At 44.7% G+C, this 25,443-nt stretch overlaps 1 protein-coding gene across 1 annotated transcript in view; it reads left to right on the top strand.

The window, feature by feature from the left end:
- Positions 1 to 25,443, top strand: part of PRICKLE2 (prickle planar cell polarity protein 2) — a 378,224-nt gene that overhangs the window by 233,341 nt on the left and 119,440 nt on the right. Inside the window, exon 2 of the mRNA XM_056846685.1 lies at positions 22,766 to 22,949. Within this exon, the coding sequence (XP_056702663.1) occupies positions 22,766 to 22,949 (184 nt within the window). The remainder of the gene's footprint in view (positions 1 to 22,765; positions 22,950 to 25,443) is intronic.

The raw sequence follows: 25,443 nt of genomic DNA, 5'->3' as shown, positions 1-25,443 counted from the left end.
TTGACCTAAAGCTGAATGTGCAGGCATCAGGCAAAAGGTCCTTAAGGGGAAAGCATTCTGTGGACAGGGAGCTACCATTGAAGAAAAATCAGTGCTTTGAATTGGCTGGAAACAGACTGGCAGACAGTGCAGATCTTTCCGTACTGGGGTGATAGGATCCCTGTGTGCAAACCCTGACAATAGCGGAAGTATTTTGTTATCAAGTCAAACTTTTGAACAGTCTCCACAGGCAGCCTCCCATAGCTCCAAGTGAAATATTCTCTCTGGGGCCTTATCTGATGCCGCTGAATCAATGTGGGGAAACTGTAACAAGCTTGTGGGTTCATAGAGATTATCTTGAAGGGGCCCTTCTACGAAGGACCAACTCCTTAATGAGTTTGAAATCTGATTGCGTGTCGCATGTCAGGCTCCCAGGGGATACTGCAAAAGCCAATACGCTTTCCGCCCTTCTGACATGAATAGTAGCGCTCTGCTATAGCAACCCAATCATCTGTCAGAATTCAAAATGCTAAGATCAGGCCGAGGTGTCCGCGTGGCAGTTGTTTTGGGAGTTCTTGGCACCGTATTTCACTGGGCAGTCTGCCACATCCCACAGACTTCCTGGCAGCTGAGCAGTAGCCGTTGCTGACGCCTCAGACCCTTTCATTCATGTGGGTCTCCAAAGGTATGACTTTGTTTGCGCTATTTTGTGACCACAACGTAGCATCTGGCATCAACCTGGCTGTGATAATCCTTTTAAGCAAACACATATTTATTTGAGCCCCCGTCACCTGGTAGGTCTTGCCTATGAATCTTTCACAGTGTCTTTTGTGTGGGAGGTTGCAGAGTTACAGCTTCATATGTAATGGTCCGTCTCTTTGCAACCTCGGAGGCCTTCCTGGACATGACCACTTTCCCCCAAGGAAAGACCCAACTGTACAACCAGGTTAATGAGGGTTTTATGAACCATCACAAGCTGTGTAACCCAACTACGACTAGTGGTATTAGATGTGGTTTCCACCTCTGATCCAGGATTGGTTTGAATAAAGCCGTTACAGTTGGTCTTGGTATTTTTGAAGCTTAGAACCACCCAGTTTTGGAAGTATGAGCATTAAAGATGATACAAAAAAAATAGGACAGAAATTCCCGTCACTGAATTAAATGCAGCCACCCATCTTGCTTAGAAACACAGCCTAGCAAGTATTACAAGATCCTCCTAGAATGCTTACAGCCATTCCTGAGGTGGGGGGGAACGTCTTAGGAGGCGTCGTGACTCCGCCGCCAGTGTAAGTGCGGGTAATCGAGTGATTTCACGCACTTACGCTGGCGGGGAGGCCAGTTCCGCCGGCGACCACGCCTCGCCCCTCCGCCGGTGCGGCCTGAGAGGCATGGCCCCGATAAAGCCTCGGAGGAGGAGGAAAAGGGGTAGAACATGATTGGGGGGGAAGGGAAGGTCGGCGGGGCTGAGGCCGAGGAGGATTGCTCAGCCAGAGGTGTGGCTCTCGCTTGTAGAGAGCAACCCTGGCGACGACAGAAGGGGAAGACAGCTCTAGCTCCCCTTCTGAATGGTCTGAGGCCGAGGAGGCCCCGCCCGACAAAACTCCAACATGGGAAGGCACGGCCGGCGGTAACATCAAGGGGGTGGACCCCCACAACTTAAAATATAAATTCGGGGACATTAAATCAAATCCGGGGACAGATTTTGTCCGGGGACAGATTTGTAAATCCGGGGCTGTCCCCGGGAAACGGGGACGTCTGGTAACTCTAAACTACCACCCTTCCCTAAACACTACCCAACCTCCTCCCTTTTCTCTAAGTCAGCTCTTGTAAGCCTTGCACGTGTATGTTCATTGTTTGAAATAGATTTCTTATTTTCATTCTTTAATAAAACCTCCTTCAATTATAACTACTGCCTGCTCATGTAAGAGTTCTCACATGGTACAATCCTGGTATGCATAGGTTATCGATCCCAGTTACTTCCCAACTCAGAGCTGGCAACCCTACATTTCAATAAGGGGTGCTTCCAACCCTTGACAGAGGCTTTTGTGCCAACCAGAATGGAAGATGGCATCACTTCTTTAGGTGGTTCTCATGGTATTTCTGGGATCCCCCACTCCCCGTTTCAGACCCACGGGAGTTTAGAGACATCACAGATTGTAAATATCTGTGAACATTTAGGTCTACTGTCGCATAGTGGAGTTAACCTGTAGAAATCTATACATAGAACAGTCTATAAATAGAACAAAGGGTGCTTCCTATAAAGCCCATGTTCTGATCTGAAGCAAAAGATGTCTTTATAGTTTATATTCCCTGGAAAAATGTGAAATGATCAAAGGATTGTTGTTAATCTCTTTAAAATGATAAGCATTTTTTTTAAAGAGAAATGGTGGTATCAGTGAACAATAGAAGCAAGTCAAGGCTACCAAAAGTCAAAAGAGTATTGGGCGGCCTTTGTGTAATTAAGGCTTTCAGTCCTTGCCCAGTCTTCAGTTTTCATAACACTATGTTTCCATTACAATGGGTTTGCTCATGCTATAATTTCAGATCTTGGTCTTTCCTCTTCACCAGGTGTTTCTTGCGATGGGAGATTAAAAAAACCAGGGCCAATGGTGCAAAATAGGTAGATTTTTTTATTACTCAGAATAGAAATTCCCTACGTGTTTTGAACAAAGAGTTCTTCAGGGGAATCTGTAGTTATTGCAGTAGTCCTTCAAATGAGCATAAATTCTGTAACAAGTTGCTGATGAAAGAACCTTACTATATATAACAGCATCTAGTCAAGGAAGTGTAAATTAGAGAGACACTGCCTTGACTAGATGCTGGTATATAGTAAGGTTATTTCATCAGCAACTTGCTACAGAATTTATGCTCATTCAAAGGACTATTGCAGAAATTACAGATTCCCCTGAAGAAGCCCCTTGGGCAAAACGCATAGGGAATTTCTATTCTGAGTAATAAAAAATGTTTTTACCTATTTTGCACCATTGGCCTTGGCCTTATTTTTATCTCCTTTACTGGCGTGGCCCTTTTATTTCTCGTTTCTTGTGGGAAACCTCTGGTTGTGATGCCGACCAGCATATCATCACAATGACGAGGATAGGTTGTGGAGAAAGAAATTGGCTATGCCCACCAGTTGTGTGGGATAGAATGCCATTTCTCAGCCATTGAAACCACTGCGGGATTTAGAGAAAAGAGAGTCCTGAACGCTCCTAGGCTGTTTTTCCTCATACGTATATTAAAAAAGCAGCCCATATTTATAGCATTATGTATGAGATGGACTTTGCAAGCTGCATTTGCAAACAGAATGGAAAACCGTTGCGAGTGGGAGGTAAAAGACGGCATCCCAATGTATGCAAATCTTGTTTATTAAAGTGGGCATGGTGCTATCGGCTGGGTCCCTTTCCCTTCTTTGTGTTGTCCATCAGCATTTCAGGAAGCGTGCTCCCTCGTACTGGGAGTTGGAAAAAATTCTATTTGCTCTGCCCTGCAATCTCAGCCTAATAGCGTTTCTGTCTGAGGCAATTTTATCAAATTCACTCCCACAGAGGTAATGGAGAAAAGATAAGCTGTGCTGTGAACCATCCTCATGGCTCCTTTTACAGATTGAGAGATGCTAACATACTGATTGCCTGGAGAGTAAACCCTTGCCTCTGTTTTGTTGTACAGCCGTTATACTGAGGATCAGCTTCTCCTAGGCTTTTTTAAAAAAATTAAAAACAAAAGCTGGGGACATTGACTGCAGGTAAATGTTCATCTAACATACCCACCAGGTGGCAGTCTGCTGCCCCACAGCCGTCATGTGAATAGATAAGATTTTCCATAACCAGGAGGTTTTCAGTGTGGTACCTCATGGCAGGCTCCAAGTCTGCTTCCAGAATTATGTATGTTTGATTACCTTCTGTGGATTACTGTTAATCAGGGCTGTGTTTGTCTGTAAAGTGCCTTCAAGTCACAGCTGACTTACGGCGACTCCAGCGAGGGGCTTTCGAGCCAAGTGAGAGACAGAGGTGGTTCACCGTTGCCTTCCTCTGCAGAGTCTTCCTTGGTGGTCTCCTTCCAAGTACTGACCCTGCTTAGCTTCCTAGATGAGGCTATAACACGCAGCCTTCCCTCCCTGATCAGGACTGTACCAAATGTTTATCCATTTTGGTTTTCTGGCAGAGAGTAGTTTGTTCAGGAGAGAGGGCAGAAATCATCCATCCCCCAAATCTCCCTGCCTAGTGTGAATGTTCACCTTTATTTGTTCCCGTTTGCTTCCATTGTTTCTCCAATTAAGGGCACTGTGTTATTTTGGTCCTTCCGACCACTGGATCATCTTCTACCCGTGTGCAACCACTACTAGTCGCAGATCACATAGGGCATGAGATAGGGTTGCCAACCTCCAGGTACTAGCAAAAGATCTCCTGCTATTACAACTGATCTCCATCCAATAGAGATCAGTTCACCTGGAGAAAATGGCTGCTTTGGCAATTGGACTCTATGGCATTGAAGTCCCTCCCCTCTCCATACCCCACCCTCCTCAGGTTCTGCCTCCTCAGGTTCCACCAGTGGCAAAGAGGGACCTGGCAACCCTAGCATGGGATGATGGCTCAACATAGTATAACTAATCAGTTTTAGTTGTGTGTTGATGCTGCTGAAGGCAAATGGAACCAGTTCAGAATGTCAGCAACATATCCTGAGTGGGCCAACATTGTTGCCCCGTTTGGGGGGGGGGAGAGAACTCTAAAAATCAACTAAAAGGAAAGTATGCCTTGCAACCCTTCCCCAAATGTTCACAACAGCTCCTTCAACCACTGTTATCTTAGTAGACCTTATTTATTTGATTTATTTTAAACCCTTTCATTCCACCTTTCCACCCAGATAGGGTCCCCAAGGTGGTAATTATTTAAAACAATTTTTTGCCATCAAATCACAGCTGACCTATGGCCATCCCATTGGGTTTTCAAGGCAAGAGACATTCAGAGGTGGTTTGCCATTGCCTGCCTCTGTGTAGTGATCCTGGTTTCCCTTGGTGCTTCCCATCCAAGTCCTAACCAGGGCCAACCCTGCTTAACTTCTGAGATCTGCCGAGATTGGGCTACCTGGGAATGAAAATATTTACACAACCTTATTTAAAACTTTACCCAGCCTTTTGTATACACACAGTCAGAGACATGAAGGCAATCTGGGGTAGGGGGCGGGTCACACATACACATGGTCACACATGAAGCTGCCTTCTACTGAATCAGACCTTTGGTCCATCAAGGTCACTGTTGTGTACTGTGACTTGCAGTGGCTCTGCAGGGTCTCAGGCAGAGGTCTTTTGCATCACCTATTAGCTGATCCTTTTAACTGGAGATGCCAGGGATTGAACCTGGGACCTTCTGCATGCCAAGCAGATGCTCTTCCACTGAGCCACAACCCCTCCCCAGGGTCTTCTTGCAGTGCATGCCTACACATGGTACAGTGTACAGTCCAGCCATCATTGCACCATATGTGCTATCTGCCTGATTCTGCAGCTCAGCTCTTTATTGATTACGAGTGAATAATTAGACATGACTGTGAAATAATCTGTATTTCAAGGAAGTGTCTGTGTAACATATATGTTACATAATAATAGTAAGAATGCATATCATGCCTGATAATCAGTCCAGTATGAAAAGGGATGGTTTTGACAGAGGGTTAACAGTGGCTAGGGGCACTTTGCTAGAAGTAAGTTTAGTTTTAAATCAAGGGCAATTGCAGCTTGCTCCTTGGCATACCATGTTCCTGCCTTTGGGTTGCCAGGTCCCCCCTCTCAATTGGGGGGAGGTTTTAGGGAGCGGGGCTGGGGCTGCCATGTGCGCCCGTGATGATGTCACTTCTGGGTTTGCTTCTGGAGGTAAACCTGGAAGTGGCGTCATTGTGTGCGTGGCTCTGGAGTGGCTGGGTGGTTTGGCGGTCAGTTGCCCACTAAAGCCACCCACCTGGCAACCCTGTCCTGCCTGCAGAAGTAAGGCATGTTCGTGACCCGAGACAAGGCCTTTTCATTGGTGGCACCTCACTTTTAGAGTGTCATTCACCTAGAAGCTTACCTGGTACAAGCCTTGTTGTCCTTTAGTTAGGGAGACCTTGTGTCAGTGGTGGGAGGGTTGCCACAAAGGTAGCCATGCACCAGTGGCGTGATATCACTTCCAGCAAATACCCAGAAGTGTTGTCACATCACTGACATGATGTTGATGTGATGTTCTAGGATACAGACAAAATTCTGTGGTAAAACCACAGTTTTGTCCGGATCCTAGCGTGTCATATTAGCAGCACATCAGTGATGTGATGTTACCTCTGGCTATTTGCTGGAAGTGCATGATGTCATTCCCCAAGTCCCCAACCTCTCCCTCTCTTGTTGGTCGCCAAGCAACCTTAACTTTAGGCCCCCAAAGTTCTGTTCGCCCAAGCTTTTAACTAAGGGGCTGCAATTTTTCAGCTACTTTCATTGTCTGCTTTTAACCTGAGGACCATATAGGGTTGCCAACTCCAGGTTGATAATTCCTGGAGATTTGGGAGAAGAACTTTGGGTAGGCACAGTTTGGGAAGATATGGAAGGCCAGCAGGGATGTGAGAGAGTCCGCCCTCTGAAGCTGAATGTTCTTCAGCAGAATTTATCTCTGTAATCTGGAGATCAGTTGTAATTACAAGAAAATTCCAGGGCCCATCTGGAGGCTGGCAACCCTATATTCTATAGATACCATTTTAGGCTGCTGAATGTTGTTTTGTGCTGGCTTTATGACCCTAGCTCTTTTTATTATTCTCTGGTAATTCTTGTGCTGTTTTTATTATTTTGTGGTGCTGTTTTAACTTTGTGAGCTGCCTCTAGAATGCCTCTGGAGAGGCGGTGTATACATTTTCTATGTAATAAAAAAATAAACACCAATTGGCATACATCTGGGTAAGTGCCATCTGCTTTGGGGAAGTGCTGAAAAAATATAGTGTTAACATAAGGAAGAGTGATCCCCCCTCCCCATAAGCTTAAGAGGCAGTCATATGTTCTAGGAGCCAACTTGGAAAGAAGAAGGGACCTGAATGTGTCAGCTAGAGAAGGAATCGCATTCTCACAAATACATCCTGAATCTCTTCTCCATACACTTTATAGATAGGATATGAGAGATGCGAGAACCCATTTGGAAATCATGGTGTCCGGCTCGGAAGCTCTTCCTCCAATAAGTAGCTGCTCTCTGTGATAGATGTGCAAAAAAAGACATCTTCCCTATACTCACAGCCAGTCTTCTTACCTCTGTTTCTCCGAGTCTTTGAGCCCCAGCACTAAAAGAGGTTCTGGAGCTGGGCCCTGAGAACACGTGCCTCAAATTAAGACCAGGCTGAATGCTTGGGGGTAGGGTTGCCAGGTGACCCTGGCCACTGGTGTGAACTTTGTGGGGGCAAAGCTGGGGGCAGCGATCCGAGGGCGTGGCACAACACCATTTACCCCAGAAGCACCGGCATTGCGCTGAGACGCTGTCCTTCACAAACTCTGTGGAAATAATAGAGTTTTTTTTGAGGGGGTGCTAGAGTGTCCCTGTCATAATGCTGGCGCTTCCTGGGTAAACCCAGAAGTGATGTCATCATGTCATGTGCAGATCACTCCCCCCCCCCCTTCAGCTGGCCTGCTTCCATCAGCCAACCAGCTGAGGGGCAGCAGGCAGCCCAGTTAATTAGTGAGCAATTGCCTGCCATAACTGAGCAAATGGGGGGGAATAAAGAGACAAAAAGGGAGTGATAGGGAATATAGAAAAATGAGAAAAAAGAACACGGGCCTGAGTTCTAGGGATGCCAGCCTCCAGGTGGGACCCAGGGAATCCCTTGGAATTACCCCTCATCTCCAGACTACAGAAATCAGTTCCACTAGACAAAATGGATGCTTTGGAGGGTGGACTCTATGGCATTGTACCCATTGAGGTCCCTGACCTTCGCAGACTCCACTTCCAAATCTCCAGGAGTTTCCCAATCTGGATCTGGCAACCCTACCTCTCCATCCCCTGCCGGTGGCTAGAGGGGACCAGGCCACCCTACCAAGTTCGCTAAATCTAACAAATCATGTCGCTATATTGAAATTAGCAACAAATACCGGTAGACTCACATAGACTGCAGTGTTATTTGTGTGGCCCATTAAGCAAACAATTATTGCCCTCTATACCATTATATTGTTATTGGACAAATCACAGATTGCATTCACCCAGTGGGTAAGTGTGTAAAATCTATCTTTACCTTTTTCATGCTGGAGTTCTAAGCCAGCAGAAATATAGGATAATGTGTGGCCCTGGGAGCCAAGAATCTTCCAATTAGGTGTTCTTTATGATTGTGTTGGGATTCATACTCTAGTTTTAAAAGCATGTTTTCTTGAAAACAAGTAACCCTGATTTCAGTGGGATTTATTGCCAACAGGTAGGTGTGCTAACAGCCATTGGGCCAAAAGGTCTGCTCAACCCTGACATCAGTTTTTGCAGGATTTTGGCTAGAAAGATTTGTAAAGTTAAATTAGATTAAATTTAACCCCAATTGATGAAAAGGGAGGAGGAGGAGCAGCAGCAACAGCAGCAGCAGCTGGGGAAGTTGGTTCTGTTGACGAGCCAAGAGGAGGCTGCAGTGTAAAAAATCTGGCAAGGCCAAAGAAGTGATTCATTGTCACATAACGGTTTTGCTTCAGGAAACTCATCATTTTCGCCCACCAGGGGGAAGTTTAATTGGCACACGGTGGCTCCCCAGTTAGAAGAAGTTTGAAAAAAGTGTCCTTTATGTCTCCTCTAAATCTTTCCTTCTTTGCCTTTCCCACTTCTTTCCCTGAGCTTCTTTGCCCTTTCCCCCTTTCTAAATTCTGCTCCGCGTCCGTTATTTTGAAGGCTGCTCTTCTCCTGTGCTTTGCCAGTTGGATATTTTACATAGGGCCTTGAAACCCAGCCCGGTTTTCTCATTACTTTCTTAACTCGCAGCGTAGGGCCCCAGATTTACGAATGTCTCAGGAAAGGAAGGCTATTCCTTACTGTGAATCGAAGGAACCTGGAGTTGGAAGGAACCCAGTCAGTCATCTAGTCCAACTTTCTGTTGCCCTCAGACAGGATATCTAAATCACTCCTGATGCCCTGCCTTCCCAGCCTTTCCTTTCAGAGTCCCTCAGGAAGAGATTTCACAACTTGCTGGAGCTGTTTGTTCCATTGCTCATCTGTTTTTATAGTTAGTGAGTGTTTATAATAATCCCTAGTCTAAAATCTACTCTTCGGATCTTGAAATCTGCTGCCTGTTGACCCAGGGGCCTGTTTGGATGATACTCGAAGCTCAGGATTGTTCCCGATTGATGATCAAAAGCCGATACCGGGCTTGTGTGTTCCTCTTACTACTACTTCTTGACTCTGTGAAAGTTGATTTCATTTTGTGTGGTGAACCTGGGACAGGGGATAGATATCCTGATATTATTTTGATGGAGTGTTCAAGAAAAAGAGAAAAAATATTCCCCAAATTCTCTAAGCAGAAGGACCTGTGTGGATGATATTTCCTTTTGGGATAATATTGGAGGATGGGCCCAAGAACTGTACAATCTAGTTTCTATCCAGTAGAAGATTTCGGTGGATGGGGGTGTGGGGCAGGCAATTTTCACTGATCCCTCCCTCTCATTGCTTGCTGTGCTGATTTTTAATTTGCAGGGAGTTTTGAGGGTTCCAAAAAAAGGGATGTAAATAATCAAACATTCATAATTCATAAAATTTTATTGCAGTCTTTGACCAGTATAACAAGAATTAACAAGAGTTCCAGATTTAGAACATTGTTCAAACAATTAATCAATACAACGAAAGAATAGGAGTAGCAACTTGATCATTTAAACCAATCTTATGAGTCTACAGCTTTATATCGGCTTTACTATCGTTTCCCTGAGTCTTACATATCCAGAGGCAAAATTTAGCAACTTGTCTGGATACCCAGTGATTTTTATCAGACAATAGGATTTCCAATTTAATTTCATCAGATTCACTAAGAAGTCCAACTAACACGGGTTGAAGAATAATCAAACATTTAAATGACAAGGATTAATTTACAATGTTTAAACAAGAAATCAAGCCTTGAGCAGAAGAATCTGGTATTGAGAACCAAGAGAGAAATGAGAAGATCTACATGGTCAATCCCCAACCTGTATTTGAGATGTCATATGATCCCCAACTCCTCCACAGACTCCCCCCTACACTTCAGCATTCTTCCACCTCATTCTCCTGCAAGTATAACTTTGGCCTTAGACTTTAGGCCTGGTTAACAAGTCATCGCTCCAGGCATGGGTAAGTTTCTCAGTTACAACCTTATTGGCCCCAATGGACTGTGGTTGCACTCAACCAGCCACTGTTACAATGTGGTGATCCCTTCTTTTTCCAACAGCCACCCCTCCAAGCATGCTGTATTACAGCTTTCAAGGCTCACCCCAGCAGTTGGCCCTTTCCCCCAGAGCCCTGGTCCCACTCACCTTCCATCCCAGTCAGGCCCTCTCATGCCTAGGTGCTAGGGTGGTCAGGCCCTTCTTCACCACCAGCGGGAGATTTTTGGGGTGGAGCCTGAGGAGGTGGGAGTTTGGGGAGGGGAGGGACTTCAATGGTATAGAATCCAATTGCCAAAGCGGCCATTTTCTCCAGGTGAACTGATCTCTATCATCTGGAGATCAGCTGTAATAGCAGGAGATCTCCAGCTAGTATCTGGAGGTTAGAACCAGAGGGCAATCTTACCCTAAGGGGATTGTGCAACATGGATGATAACATAGGAATTTATGAGACTTCTGTTATTTTAAGTAAAAAATTGTTATATATTTATTTATTGATTTTTAATGGTGCTGCAGGAAAATAGCAATTGTTGGATGTATTTGTTGTGATATGCAGGAAGGACTGATGAAGATTTGAATTTTGAGACTTCGAAACGATAGTATCCTCTTGATGAACTTGTGTCCATTGACATCATTTTGTCCATACAAACCTGCTCCTGTGGAAAAAGAAACATAGAAAGATTATTGACTGAAGTGTACTCACCCTATTTATTACCCACCTTTTGTGTCTGATGCATGTTGCGCTTGTATGTTGATGGTCAACGTGACTATTTTTGTAATATATATGTGTGTAGTCACAATAAGAATTTGTTGATTTCTAATAATATTTGCTCCTGTACTGATTTTCTTATCCCCTGGATATTTGTACAGAGGTATCTTTTTTCCTCCTCCAGTATCTGGAGGTTGGCAACCGTACTAGGTGTACGCCTTTCCCTGCCTAGGGCTGCCGACACCATGATCCACCAACACCCAGCAGAAGGCATGTTAGGCCACATCTTTCCAATGGGTAACTTTCTGGCTGGTACCCCAGATTCTGGCTGCTGGTTGCGTAGCCCGGCCACTGTCCCCATGGTCCTTGGCTTACCCAGCCCTGACTGATCTGCCTGTCATAGCAGGGATGTCCCCGATTGATTGATAAATGCTGTTGTTGTCTGGGTTTCCTCACAGTGGCCTCAGGCAAAGCTGACACTAGGAGATTACAGGGCCTGGGATAAATTTGTATGTATGTTATGACGCACCCCCCTTCCAACCACTTCAATATCCCACTCACTTAGCCCGGCTGTATATGCTGAGGGGAAAAGGCGTTGGCCGGAGTATATTTGTGAGGAGAATTATTTTCCTTCTTCTCCTCCAGTCCCACACCCGTATTTACCTCAGTGAGAAATAGGAGAGAAGAGGCTTTTCAACTTAAACAGAGAAAACAGGGACGTTTATTAAAGAGAACTCACAGAGATTGGTTTGTAAGAAAAGGCAGAAATTTTGGAGGAAAAACTCAGAGTTAGATTATTGTCGAAGGCTTTCACGGTCAGAGTTCATTGGTTCTTGTAGGTTATCCGGGCTGTGTAACCGTGGTCTTGGAATTTTCTTTCCTGACGTTTCGCCAGCAACTGTGGCAGGCATCTTCAGAGTAGTAACACTGAAGAGACACTGTCCTTCAGTGTTACTACTCTGAAGATGCCTGCCACAGTTGCTGGCGAAACGTCAGGAAAGAAAATTCCAAGACCACGGTTACACAGCCCGGATAACCTACAAGAACCATCAGAGTTAGATTGATACAAGCAAGATTACTTCAGAGAAATAGCTTAGATGTTTCCTTCACACAAGTTCCTTCAGTTCTCAGTTCTCAAGCTTAGTTCTGTCTCTCAGAACTATTATACCCATTCAGCTTCAGCTTTAGTTCTGTCCCTTAGAACTACTATTCAGACGTTCAGACTCTCAGTCTGTCATTCAGCTTCAGACTCTCCAAACTCTGTCCCCAGCCTAGCTCTCTCTCTGACTACCCCACCTAAGTGGCTGTAATCCTCCACACCTTCCTGCTACTGGAATAGCTCCACCTCAGAGACTAATTCCCCTTGTGACTGGAGAATGGGCCCTCAGTCTCTAACCCAGTTCTCACTCCTGTCACTCCCACAGGTTGTGTGTGTCAACTGAGAAAGTGTGGCTTTCACAGAACCCCTCAGGTTCACAGATTCTACCAAGCTCTGAGTCTCACACAGCCCTCTCTGGCTGGGCTCAAGCTGCCACTACTTTCTCAGCCTCCTCTCAGGCCGGTTCCATGCTTCGAATCCTATCACAGCCCTCTTAACCAGGCTGGGTCCCAAACTTCGAATGCTTTCTCCCAGCTCAGAGTGTCAGCTCTCTGGCTCTGCCCACTCTTTGCCTGTCGGCTCTGCTGCTGGTTAACCCCTTATCTGTCACATATTGGGGCTAGACACGCCCTGCTCCAGTGCCTTTCTGTCTCATGGAAAAGCCGAGCACAAATAGCTTCTTTGGGCAGCCACCCCGTCTAGGGCTGCCAGGCCTCCTGCTATGGTGGGAGGCCTCTTTCCGGCAGCCTTCCTTGTCTGCTGCAGCTCTGAGCAGCAGCAGGAAAATATATTTCAAAGTTGTATTGCTTGTTACACAATGTCACTTCTGGGGAAAACCAGGAAGTGACGTGGGGTAGCTCTAGGAATTGCCAGAAACAATTTGGTAACATACACACACACACACACCCTCATGTCCCTGCTCCCAAAGCTCCAGCCGGTCGCCAGGCACGGCAACCCTACCCCTGCCTTGTGTCATTAGACCTTTCTGCGCCCATGTAATGGGAAACAGGGGTCCTTCTCCTCAGTTTCCAGGACTAGTGCTTTTTCCTTTCCTCCTCCTCCTAAGAACATAAGAATATAAGAAAAGTGATGCTGGATCAGACCTAACTTGCAAATTCTGACTGCCTGTTCTCTCCTTGTCTTCTGTATTCCTTCTGTATTGTCACTTCCCATCTCCTTTTATCCTTGCCCCCTTTCTTCCTGTATGCTCCAACTTCCCAGTTTCTATTTAGCCTCCCCTGTGTGAATCCAGCGAAGGAGGCAGGCATCACCTTCACAATGCCTGGTCATAGGGTAGCCAACCTCCAGATACTAGCTGGAGATGTCCTGCTATTACAACTGATCTCCAGCCAATAGAGATCAGTTCACCAGGAGGAAATGGTGACTTTGGCTATTGGGCTCTATGGCAATGAAGTCCCTTCCGTCCCCAAACCCTGCCCTCCTCAGGCTCCGACCCCCAAAAATCTCCAGGTATTTCCCAGCACGGAGCTGGCAACCCTTCCTGGCCATATTGTGATGTTGCACCTTCCTCTTTCTTGGGAAGCAGTTCCTGTGGTCCATGTTGCTTTTGGCCAGGTGACCCATCTGTGTGGCAGTTGCCTTTGACTCCTTCCAGTTGCTACATGCCACTGTGAGGTCAAAGCACTGGGGGTAACCAAAGCATAAAGCCCGGGTTGCTTGCTTCAGTTTCACTTTGCCCTACCTACGGAACAACTCTGAGTGGTAGCTTATTGTTCATTGTCCCTAGTGGATAGCTGAGGTCTGACCTCAGGAAGTGTCCAGTTATAGTTAGTGCTGCTTGCTGGGCAGGCTTTGCTCACTCTTTGATGTGCCGTTGCCAGTTGCTGCAGCAGAAACGTTCTGCCCATTTGTCAACTTGTGGAGCAGAACACACATGTAGGCCTGCAGAAAAAGGGGTGGAAAGGCAACAAGTTCAAGAGTCAGCACTGAAGTTGAGAAGCACACCTACATAATTCTTAACACTTCAGTAGTGGTCCACCATCTACCTTCTCTCCAATTCACCTTCTTTCCTTTGTAGTTCTGGAGGTAAGCATTGGACCAGTATGGAGTGCATATCCATTACTAGGGTTGCCAACCTCCAGGTATTAGCTGGAGATCTCCTGCTATTACAACTGATCTCCAGCCGATAGAGATCAGTTCACCTGGAGAAAATGGCCGCTTTGGCAATTGGACTCTATGGCATTGAAGTCCCTCCCCTCCCCAAACTCCACCTTCCTCAGGCTCCACCCCCAAAATCTCCAGGTATTTCCCAACCCAGAGATGGCATTACACATATGTGAGCGCACACACATGCACATGTATAGACAAGGAATACATAGGGAAATGCCATTAAGTTACCTCCAACTTGTTGGGACCCAGCAAGAGGTTTTCAACATAAGTGAGAAGCAGAGGTGGTTTTCCATTGCCTTCTTCTGTGGAGTATTTCATGATGGTCTCCTATCCAACTACTGACCTTGATTAGATTCTGAGATCTGACGAGATCAGGCTACGCCATATCATTCCACATCCCCACAGACAAAGAATAGTGCACCCCTAATAACTTTTATGTTGTCAGTTTTAAACTTAAGCTCATATTTGACTGTGTGCTGACAAAATAATGAAAAAAAGTCTGGTGGTAAGTCTAAGGTTATGTTCCTGTAAGGTCTCCTGGCTGTAATTTATCTTGAGTGTCATCTGGCAGTCCAGATTCAGCAAATTTCCTCTTAAACAACCAAAGCGCTGAAATCTTTTAAAGACTTCTCATTTGAGCAGCTCAGGTTCCTTAGACGTTGTTGAGGTAATCTACTTGCTAGCTGAGCAAACTAGACCTTACTCAAAAAAACACTTTAAATGACAGATCAGCTCCGTTGCAAAATACTTGGTTCTGATCTCGGTAATTCTGGTTAATACTGAACTTCCTATGACAAAAGCACATTTGCAAAGGAGAAAAGAGAGAGCAGAAACTGGGCCTTGTCCAGTGTACCATGGAGCTGGAAAATAGCTCTGCCTTCCAACACCGGTGAGGAGAGTCACATGGAACTGTGCTCCTTTTCCGCTTTAGAATGCTAACAGTACAAAATCTTAAACGGGTCATATTGATTGCATGCAAAAAAATATTCCCCAGCCTTTTCCTTCCTTTCTGCATTTGATTGATCCAGCATCAGCAATTTCCTGAGCGAGTGAACAACAGAAGGGCATGACTGACAGAAATGTTTATTTCTCCAAGGTCCCTTTGTACTAGAAAGCGCTGCTTATGAATGCAGCGTCCAGTGCATCCTTGATCCTTCGATAACTATACAGAATAAAGCTTTGCATCCCTGCTGCCTTTGGTGAGAAACGTGTTCCCGTCTAAAAGCAAATCCCAAAAGAGTCCTCGGAAGCAACCATTACATTTGAGAGACGAACACTGAAGGATCAGCCTGGCTTTCAAGTCATTACAGGAAATATGGAGCCTATTTTAACAATACTGGAATACACTGCAATCCTTGGACCAAAAAACCCTCCTTTGGCTTGTGAAAAGAATTGTATCGATAAAAGACTTATTAATCAAAAAGTAAATATTACTGTAAGTTGGGCTTAGTTCTGGACATATCAAATTAATGGGTTCCCCCGCTGCTACCCCCTCTTTATATTTTTCTAACAGCATATTTCTCAGTACCTACTCTGTGCTGTTATTCTTTATATGGTAATGCATTTGACACGCTGGCCAAGAGTCATGAGCTTTTCCAGACACATACATTCTTCCTTCATATGTTCCATTGGCTAAATTCTATCTCTACTACAGAACATAACAATAACCGTATTGTTTGTGCCTCTTTCCTTCTTGTTCTCTCTTCCCGTCTCATAGAAGGATATACAGGTTGTTGTGATATTCTGTGTAGCATTCAGTCACTGGGAATTGAGCGGATACAGTTAAGGTTGCCATCTCAAGAATTCCAAAATAAAGAACATACTGTGAGACTTCAAGAAAGTGACAAATCTGCCTGTGTCAGAATGTGACTGGTACTTGCAATAAAGAACAGGTGGCAAGATTAGATATCTTCATTAACAGCACAGGTAGTGATCCAGCAAACCAGTTGAATTGACATTTTCAAAACAGGAGCTCATTTCAGATGTTCAGATTTGGTAATCCAACCACAAGTAACGGGAGTGTGCGCTACCTGCAGACTCCTGATTCATGCAGTCACCATTTTGTATGAATAGGGTAATGCACATATTTTTCAACTTTGTTGTATATAAATGTATACCCTGAAAAATCCGGTATTTGGTTTGCATGTGTCAAAGCTGCACTTGCATAAAATGGCATTCGCTCATATCGGGAAGCTCATGAGTAGCACAACCTCCTCTTATACTCAGTTGGGTTGCCAACATTGAATGTCTAAAAAGCTATTTTCCCCATGACCTGTTTAAAACAAAATGCTAGGGTGGCTAAATATGTATTTTTCACTTTTATAACTTCTCTTTCCTCCAAGAATCTCAGGATTGTGTGCATAGATGTATTCGCCTCGTTTTTCCTGATGACAATTATGTGAGGAATGGTTAGGTTAAGAGGGAGTGATTGTCCCAGGGTCACACAGCTTACATAATGGCTTGTGTTTGAACCCAAGCTCCCTGAGCCAAGTCCAGACTATGCTATGCTGGATATGGTTCTATCATACAAAGCATAATTACTATTGAAATGATATATAGTTCTGTTTAGGGAGGGCATTCTTAGAGACATTCAGCCATAATCAAACCAATGGTACTTGACCTCAATTTGCTTCTCCATCAAGCATGTAACCAAATGTTTGGACTTCTGGTTCCCCTTGTATCTATTCTTCTGCCATATTCTTCCGTGTGAGTAGTATGGGATGCACTGATGAATGGTCCACTTCTACAGCTTCCATGATGTCTTGTTGCAGATTGTAATTGGAGCAAAGGAAGGGGGAGGTCAATCCAATTGGCTGATGTTTTCTGCTTGGTGATTTTTTTTTTGCCATCAAGTCACAGCTGACTTATGGTGACCCCTGGTGGGGTTTTCAAGGCAAGAGACGTTCAGAGGTAGTTTGCCATCAACTGAGTCCGCGTCATGACCCTGGTATTCCTTGGAGGTCTCTAATCCTTGGAGGTCTCCCAGCCAGGGTTGACCCTGCTTAGTTTCTGAGATCTGATGAGATCAGTCTAGCCTGGGCTATCCAGGTCAGGGCTTACATGCTGCTTACATGTGCATTTCTCTCATCTGAGTCTTAGATTCTAGCTCCTCAGCAAGAGATGAAATGGGGATAGTTTTAAGAAGACGATTTGGTATTTGGCTTTCTCATGGTTATCTGTAGGAAGATGAATGTAATAGGTTGAGCATACCTTAAACAGGAGAATTTGCCTAAGATAAGGATGAATCTTCTCACCATTGGTGGTGGCTCACCTCGGTTAGGCCCACCACCCATCGACCCACTTTAGTGTCTGTAACTTCTGGACGAGCCAGTTAAACAGTGCCCACAACAAAGCATCCCTCCAAAGCTTTATAGTATGAATCCAAGCCAGTGTCTGGAAGCTTCCATCGGTGCACAGTGGTGCAGCCAGAATTTGGACTGGAGGGGGTAGTACAGACCACATAATTCCAATCTTGCTTCAGCTACATTGGCACCCAGTATGCTTCTGGGGCCAATTCAAGGTGCTGGTTCCATAAGCGTTCCACAGAATTGAGTACTCTCTTCTCTGGCAATATTACACAGGGACTTGTGTGTTATGCTGGTGGCATGGATAGAAGTCATTGCATCACAGCTCCTTTCTGTGCCACTGGAGCAACTTGCAATGCCCTGGGTCATATATAGTGCTGTGGCACCTCTATACCAAAGTGTCACCCCTCCTGGAAACTGGGGAAGCCCTTCTCCAGTGTTAGATAGGGTCGTCAACTTTGGCTTGAGAAATTCTTGGAGATTTAGAGGGTGGAGCCTGGAGAAGGCAGGGTCTGAGGAGGGGAAAGACCACAGTAGGGTATAATGCCGTACAGTCCGCCCTCCAAGGCAACTGTTTCCTCCAGGAGAACGGATCTATGTAGTCTGGAGATCAGTTGTAGCTCTGGGATATCCCCAGGTCCCACCTGGAGGTTGACAACCCTACAGCAGTGCAGCCCAGACCCCTTCATGGGTAGACACTCGGCTGAAGAAGCTCCCATGCAACCAGCGTAGTATAAGAAAGGGCCCAGAGGAACGCTGTCATTTACTTGATTAAAATGATGTGGGTGGCGTTTGGTATATGCCATAAATTCACCTACCTAGCATTTCTATCCAGCTTGGCTCTCGTCTGAAAAAATTGCTGTTGTTTTCTTTTCTACTTTGCCTCCTGGTACCACAGTTTATTTTATGACTTCCCTAAGCTTTAAATATTTTTGCTGCTCGCTGACATATTCTGCAGGGATCCATGTGATTAATAAGCCCAGGAATGACAGTCAGTGAAATAGCGCTAAGCTCCATGAGAATACCCATTTCTCAAACAGTAAGCCTCTGATCCTCTAACCACCAAACTTTGTGAATAGCTGGCACTCGATTTGACGGGGCTGCTCCAGGGTTGGTGGTGGCTTGAGGATTGATGGAGATGATGAATGCACTTGGAGGCTAATAAATTGCCTCGCCTGTGGAGCTGCTCAACATTATATCATAAACAGAGAGGGAAATGCCTGTTGAACCCATCGATTCGGGAGTGGGGGGAAAGGTATAGGACCTTCGAACAGTAGCTGATTAATTAAAGTATTCATATGAAATTGTGCTCCGATTGTTTTTGGAGGGTAACAGCCAGGGGCCGCGGTGAGGCTCTTTGCCTAGCTAGATGCAAACCAGACACCCAGCCAGTATTTGCATCTGTGTGTATTTTAAATCTGATGAAAAGCAGGAAATGGGGAAACTTGGCTGTTCTCCCTGGTTTGACTTAGCAGAGCCTCTTGGCTCAGGGCATTTTTGTGCTGTGCTGGCTGCATGGAAGTTTACCGTAGATTCGTTTGCATCAGGGTTATTTTATTCATGGCCTGTGTGAAGCGACGGAGGAGATGAAATGGGAAGGTTTGAATGGCTGGATTCGGAAGGGGGGAGGAGAATGCAGGCAGCCGGCAGCCTTCTTGAGGGGTAATGCACAATTATTACTATTAAGGTAAGAGTAGGATGCGTGGGAGCCCTGCCCTGTGATCTGAAAGCGCCCCTTCCTTAATCCTAAATGCATGGGGACTGGCTGCAAGTACTGAGTGGGTAAGGGAAGGGAAAGCCACACACATTTAGAAGGACTCTCACCTTTGGCTGATCACCATCCCAGCTAATATGTATGTTTTCTAGTGCTCCCAGATTATCTTGAATTCTTAATCATTCCAATTTTTTGAAGACTTTTCTTCTTGGCCAGACACAATGCCTTACCCCTCAAAGAATTAACTGGCAGGTTTTTGAAAACCCCAGGCAAACAGAGTCTACCCGTGTGGAAACGCAAAGACAGAAACACTTATCCATTTTTTTTATTCAGTTGTGATTTATATTCTTCTATAAGATCTTCTTTGATTACTCCATTGATTTCACACTTTCCTGTATGCTCTCGTAACTACCACTTAATCTATCTGCTGTCTGGTAATGATAAGGCAGTTACTCTATCTGTAGTTTACTACTTAACAGTCACTTTGAAGATATGTCGAAAGTTATAATTGAGTTACGCCTAAATGCTCATTTGCACACAGGCGCTCTTTGGAACTGGAACTGGAAATATATGTTTCCCTAGATGTAAATTAACCTGTGGAATACACAGTAGATTTTATGCATCAGTGATGTCTAGAAAAGGTTTCAGAAGGTTTGGGGGGATTTTTTTCTTCCTATAACAGAAGATGCCAATGCGAATGAATTAGATGAGGTTGAAGAGGTTCTGTATTCCTGCTTCCTTCCCAAGGCCTTTAGTTTATTTATTTAAAATGTTTACAGTGATCTCTCCATACGAATGTCAGCAAAGCAGCACACAGCATACCAAAAGCAGTAAAACAATAAAACAAGACCAGTTTAAAAAGACTACAAATAAAACAATTCAAGCAAGAAAAGGGACTTAAATTTTTAAAACTCTTTTAAAATCACCACATAAAAAAGGGCCTGGAAGGGAGGGGGAAGTCACATTTAAACGGTATTGACATGTGGCACCTGGTGAGCTTGTGTGAAGAGGGAGGTCCGCAACCTAGATGTCATTGCTGAGAAGGCCGTGTATCTCTTGCTTATTCACCTATAAGGTTGCCAGGTCCTCCATCTCCATTGGTGGGAGGTTTTAGGGGGTGATGACGCATAGCTGTAATCGATGCGATTAAATCACTTCTGGGTTGACCCCCAGAAGCACTGCATTGCTGCGGCCACTGTAGCATTCAAACAAGGGCAGTTCTGGGGGTAAACCCAGAAGTGACATAATCGCATCACATGCAATCCCTGCTCTGGAGCAGCCGGGTGGATTGGCGGGCGATTGCCTGCCAAAACCACCCACCTGGCAACCCTACTCACCTAGCTTCTGAGAGTGGCGGCACACTCAGAACAGAGCCTCTGAATACCTCAATCAGTTGCCAGGTTCATATGAGAAAAGCAGAATCCTTCAGATACCCTGGTCCCAGACCATATATATAGATAATAACCAGCTTGAATTGTGCTTAGAAGCAAAGTAGCAGACAGTGGAGAATGGAGATTTGGTCCCTATAACTAGTACCTGGAGGGATGCCAGCTTCCAGGTGGGGCCTGGAGATCTCCTAGAATCAGAACTGATCCCTAGATGAAATAGATCAGTTTCCCTGGATAAAATGGAGGCTTTGGAGGGTGGACTCTATGGCATTATGCTGCCCCTGAGGATCCTCACCTTTTCAAACCCCACCACCCCCAGGCTCCACCCCCAAACCTCAAGGAATTTCCCTACCTGGTGGAGTTTGCAAACCTCAGTTGGCCCTATTACGAACCAACAACCTCTTACTGCCTTCAGTCCCCAGTTCAAAACATACATTGTTCTACTATGGCAGATAGCCTTCAAAGTCACTCAGAGCTAAAACTGATGTTACATTTTTTTTTAACAGTCAAGTCCAGTTTTTCCAGACTCGATTTTCTTTGCCTATATCTGCACAGCAGCTGCGGGAAAGCCTGTTTATAAATAAAAGAGAGCCCAACTGAGCTGGGAACTACCATGTAGGGGGCGGAAGGACTCTTGCCTTCCCCTCTGTGCTTTATCCCAACCTGAAACTGTGCTTGGGGGTATTTCCCCCCTTTTGGGTGTTCTTTGCCTTACTGTTTTGAAACTAGCATCTCATTTTTTACCCGAAGTGTGCTCTGATGTCTCCTTTCCCAGATCCCTTTCTGTCGGATCTATTCTGGTTAGTCATATCTGTCTGGAAAGTGGGCTTCTGGGGGGGGGGGGGAGGAATGGTTTAAAATACACTACAGACATAGCCGTGCAGGCAAGTGCTGAAAAGAAAACCCTTGTCTTCTCAGGCAAATGTCTCCTACTTGAAATGTCTTAGCCAATGATGGACTGCATTTGTGGCCCCACATATGCAAAGTATACGCACTGCCCTGTGAATTCCTTGTAGGCCCCTCCTTGTAAGGCAGACTTAGTGGGTAATCTCATATTAAGGCAGCAGTTGCCAGCGTGCGACTTTCATCGCTTCCTGTTATTTGACACAACCCTATTGATGATGTTTTTGTCATTGTAATGGAATTTGCTGTCCTTAGCTGTTTGTTTATATTGACATTTAGCATACTGTATGTGCCAATTCTTTAGCCTGGGGATTTGGACACGCTGATCAACTGGCACTGTGACTGAACACGTATTTATGGGCGCTGTCAAAGGAGAGGGAAGTGAAGAGGCACATCTCAGACTGTTTATCAAATGGATTTGACCCTTAAATCCCCAAGGCCAGCTCAGTATGGGTGGTCTCATATTCATGGTTCCCCCCCCCCCAAACAGAAGAACGATATTTGGATTTAGAAAACTGCTTTGGAGTGCCTTAGCTTTTCGTCAAGGACAGGTTGCTGTTTACATTCAGCCATTTGTACTGCAGTTATCCCACCATTAGAACTTACTACAGACAAGAGGGGGGGAAAAAACTAATAATTCCTTGTGGACAGTTGTAATTATTGCTTGTCCTGTCTTACTGTCCCTCATCTCTGGAGGGCATTTATGTTAGCCCATTTTAATGTTCTCCCTTCTGCTATTCTGTATGGGAGATATAAGAAAATTCCATACTCTGCCAGGGTGTGCAAATGTGCCCTGGGGGAGATTGAAAGTATTGACCATATGCTCTTGTATTGTCCATTTTATTGTGAAATCCGTGCGGTCCTTTTAGATCCCTTTCTCTCAAATCATGTAGATCAAGCTGATGATAGTAAGATCAAATTGTTGTTATCCTCCCGAGATTCTGAGACTGTTGAATCTGTGGCTAAATGTTTTGATGAAATTGTTAAGAGGCGGAGGTTAAATGATGTTTAGAGGGTTGGTTTTATTTGATCGACTGCCTGATGGTATGCCAATAAAGGTATTGAAATTTGAAATTGAAATTTGTAATTATTGCACTACTTTATGCTGAGCAAAATGGAATTGCCCCAGTGTTGTTCAGATTCTGTTGACATGCAAAAGTCTCTCTGTCAGCATTATTGATTTTTAAACAGCGGAGGATCATCTTTGCCTTTTGGCTTTTCTTTCCCCATAGGAAGATTTGCCTGCACTGTAAGTGTCCACAGGCAGAACACTTTGAAACAGTGATGCCACTGGAAATGGAGAAGACTGTGACCAAGCTGATGTTTGACTTCCAGCGCAACTCGACTTCTGACGATGACTCTGGCTGTGCCTTGGAAGAGTACGCCTGGGTCCCTCCAGGGCTGAAACCAGAACAGGTAAGTTTTGTTGTGGCTTACATTTGGCAATCACGGTTCATGCAAATCTTAAGATCTATCAGTGGAAAGAATGGATTACCTTCAGATCTCTCAGGAGAACCGCCAAAGGGAGTTCTTGGAAAATCTCACAGCCCCCCCTACTGATGTTTTCTAGACATGCAGGGGATGCATGAGGTCATGCACTGGTATATTTGACAATTGCCCAGGCTTGCCAATAAGCATACACCAGTTTCTAGCCACAAAAGGCATTGCTGATCTGTTATCCTGTACATCCCTATATTAATAATTTGTGATATATTGATACGCCACAGGCAACCTTCACACAGCTGAGTGCTTGTTTTTACAAGACTGGCCTCACAAATGGGATTTGCCCTTAAATATTCGTAACAGTGGTCCTTGTTTCTGAAACAAAGTGCTTCCGTTTTGAATTTGCCGAGGCATGTGCCATATGGCCGCCGCTTGTATGCAGAACAGTTATAGATGGCATTGGGCCTGGAACGTCTGGTGTCTCCTCCTTCTCACCAAGCAGTTTGATCAAGTAAAATTGAATTGTCTGAGATAGGCATGACTGCAAGTTTGAGTACATCACAAATGCAGCATTTAACTCAAATTTTGCAAGTTTTTGTCTCATTAGTCAGTTCACTGCCGGCGGTGGTTTCCATCACAATTTCAATTTTTAAAAATGGGGACTATTTAGTCAGAGTTCCTTGCAAAGGGTTCAGCTTCCAGATGCGTAAGGATTCATGGGGATTCAGATGAGATGCAGTGTCTGAGAAACAAGGGGAAAGAACGCTAAACATTGAGTGATGTGGAAACTTGTTTGTATGTACGGTTGTTGTATACACTGACAAATGGGGTGGATCCTACCCTATCCTACCACTCCGCAGAGAAGTTTATTCAACTATTTATACCCCATCTATTCTTCTGGCTCAAGTCTTAAGGCTTCCTTCAATCTTAGGAGCTACCTCCAACTTAAGTTGTTTTTCTGTTGGAGAAAGAGCCACTCGCTTCGAAGGTCGGCTACGTACAGGATGACTGGATCTTCCCTTGTTCTTCTTGTTTGGGACGTTGTATGCATAATAAAATTTATCTATTTATTTAGAACATTTTTATGCCGCTTCTCTAGGAACCTGCCTGAAGCAGCTTATGTAATGAAGTGATAAAAACGAATCAGTAAAAGGTATTAATTCAAATCCAGCATTTGAAAAGCTCCAGCCCAGCATAAAAACATACATAATAAAAACAGATGACAGACAGCTTAAAACAGATTTCACACTAAAACTCCCCAGTAAAGGAATATTGCCATGTCTGCTGATCCCCCCACCTTTGGTTTCTGTAAATGCTAACAGTGTAATAATTTCTGCTTCCATGCCCCCTCCCCAAACCCACTGTAGGTATCACATGATATTTGAAGTATTCGGTCCTGTTTGTGGAAATATTCCATGGGTACCACTGATTGGCATAATGTATATAAAGATGCTAGTCCATTCGTCATTGGATGGAGTGGGTTGGATCCAGACTACATTGGCAACAATTCCACCCTTCCACTGCAGACCTATCTCATCATTTTACAGGCTCTCATATGTACCAAGAGCAGCAATTTGTGGAGATCAGAGGGCTTTCGTGAGAGGGGAAAGGCAGGAAAGTTGAGTTCTACTGATGAAAAATTTAGTCTGGATCCAACCCAATGTCTTTGATCATACAAACTCTATGGACTTTTAAAAAATTGTGTTAAGTATTACTAGCCATTGAAGTATGGAAGCATCTGAAGCCCAAAGAACAATTAAAGGAACACTAAAGGAGGATAAAGTGATGAGAAGCTAAATGAATTATTCTCATCTGTCTGCACTTTTGAAGATATAGGGCAGATACCTTCTCCTGAACAGATGTTTTGGGGAGAGAAGAATGAGGAGCTGGGGCAAATAGTGGTAACAAGGCAGGAAGTTCTAGAACATCGAGACAAACTGAAAACTAACCAGTCACTGGGAACCAGACGGTATTCATCATTCTTCAAGAGCTAAAATGGGAAGTTGCTGAACTTCTAATGATGATATAACCCTGAGCCTCTGTACCAGAGGATTGGAGAATGGCCACTGTAACACCCATTTATAAAAAGGGTTCCAGGGGGGACCCAGGAAATTATAGGCCAGTTAGTTTAATCTGTTCCAGGTAAAATGATAGAACGTATTATTAAAGATAGAATTGTCAAGCATATACAAGGGTAAGCCCTGCTGAGCAAAAACCAAAATGGCTTCTACAAAGGTAGGTCCTAACCTTTTAGAGTTTTTGGAAAGTGTCAGTAAGCATGTGGACAGGAATGAGACTGTGGACATAGTGTATTTGGACTTCCTAAAGGCTTTTGACAAAGTTCCCCACCCAAGACTGCTAAGTAAACTTCATAGTCATGGGATAACAGGACAAGTCCTCTTATGGATTAAGAGCTGGCTGAAAAATAGGAAGCAAAGAGTATGAATAAATGGTCAGTTCTCACAAT

Source organism: Euleptes europaea, chromosome 1 (genome assembly GCF_029931775.1).
Source record: "Euleptes europaea isolate rEulEur1 chromosome 1, rEulEur1.hap1, whole genome shotgun sequence".
Lineage (NCBI taxonomy): Eukaryota > Metazoa > Chordata > Lepidosauria > Squamata > Sphaerodactylidae > Euleptes > Euleptes europaea.
Note: the sequence above shows the minus strand (reverse complement) of the source record. Positions and strands in the feature narration are given on the sequence as shown.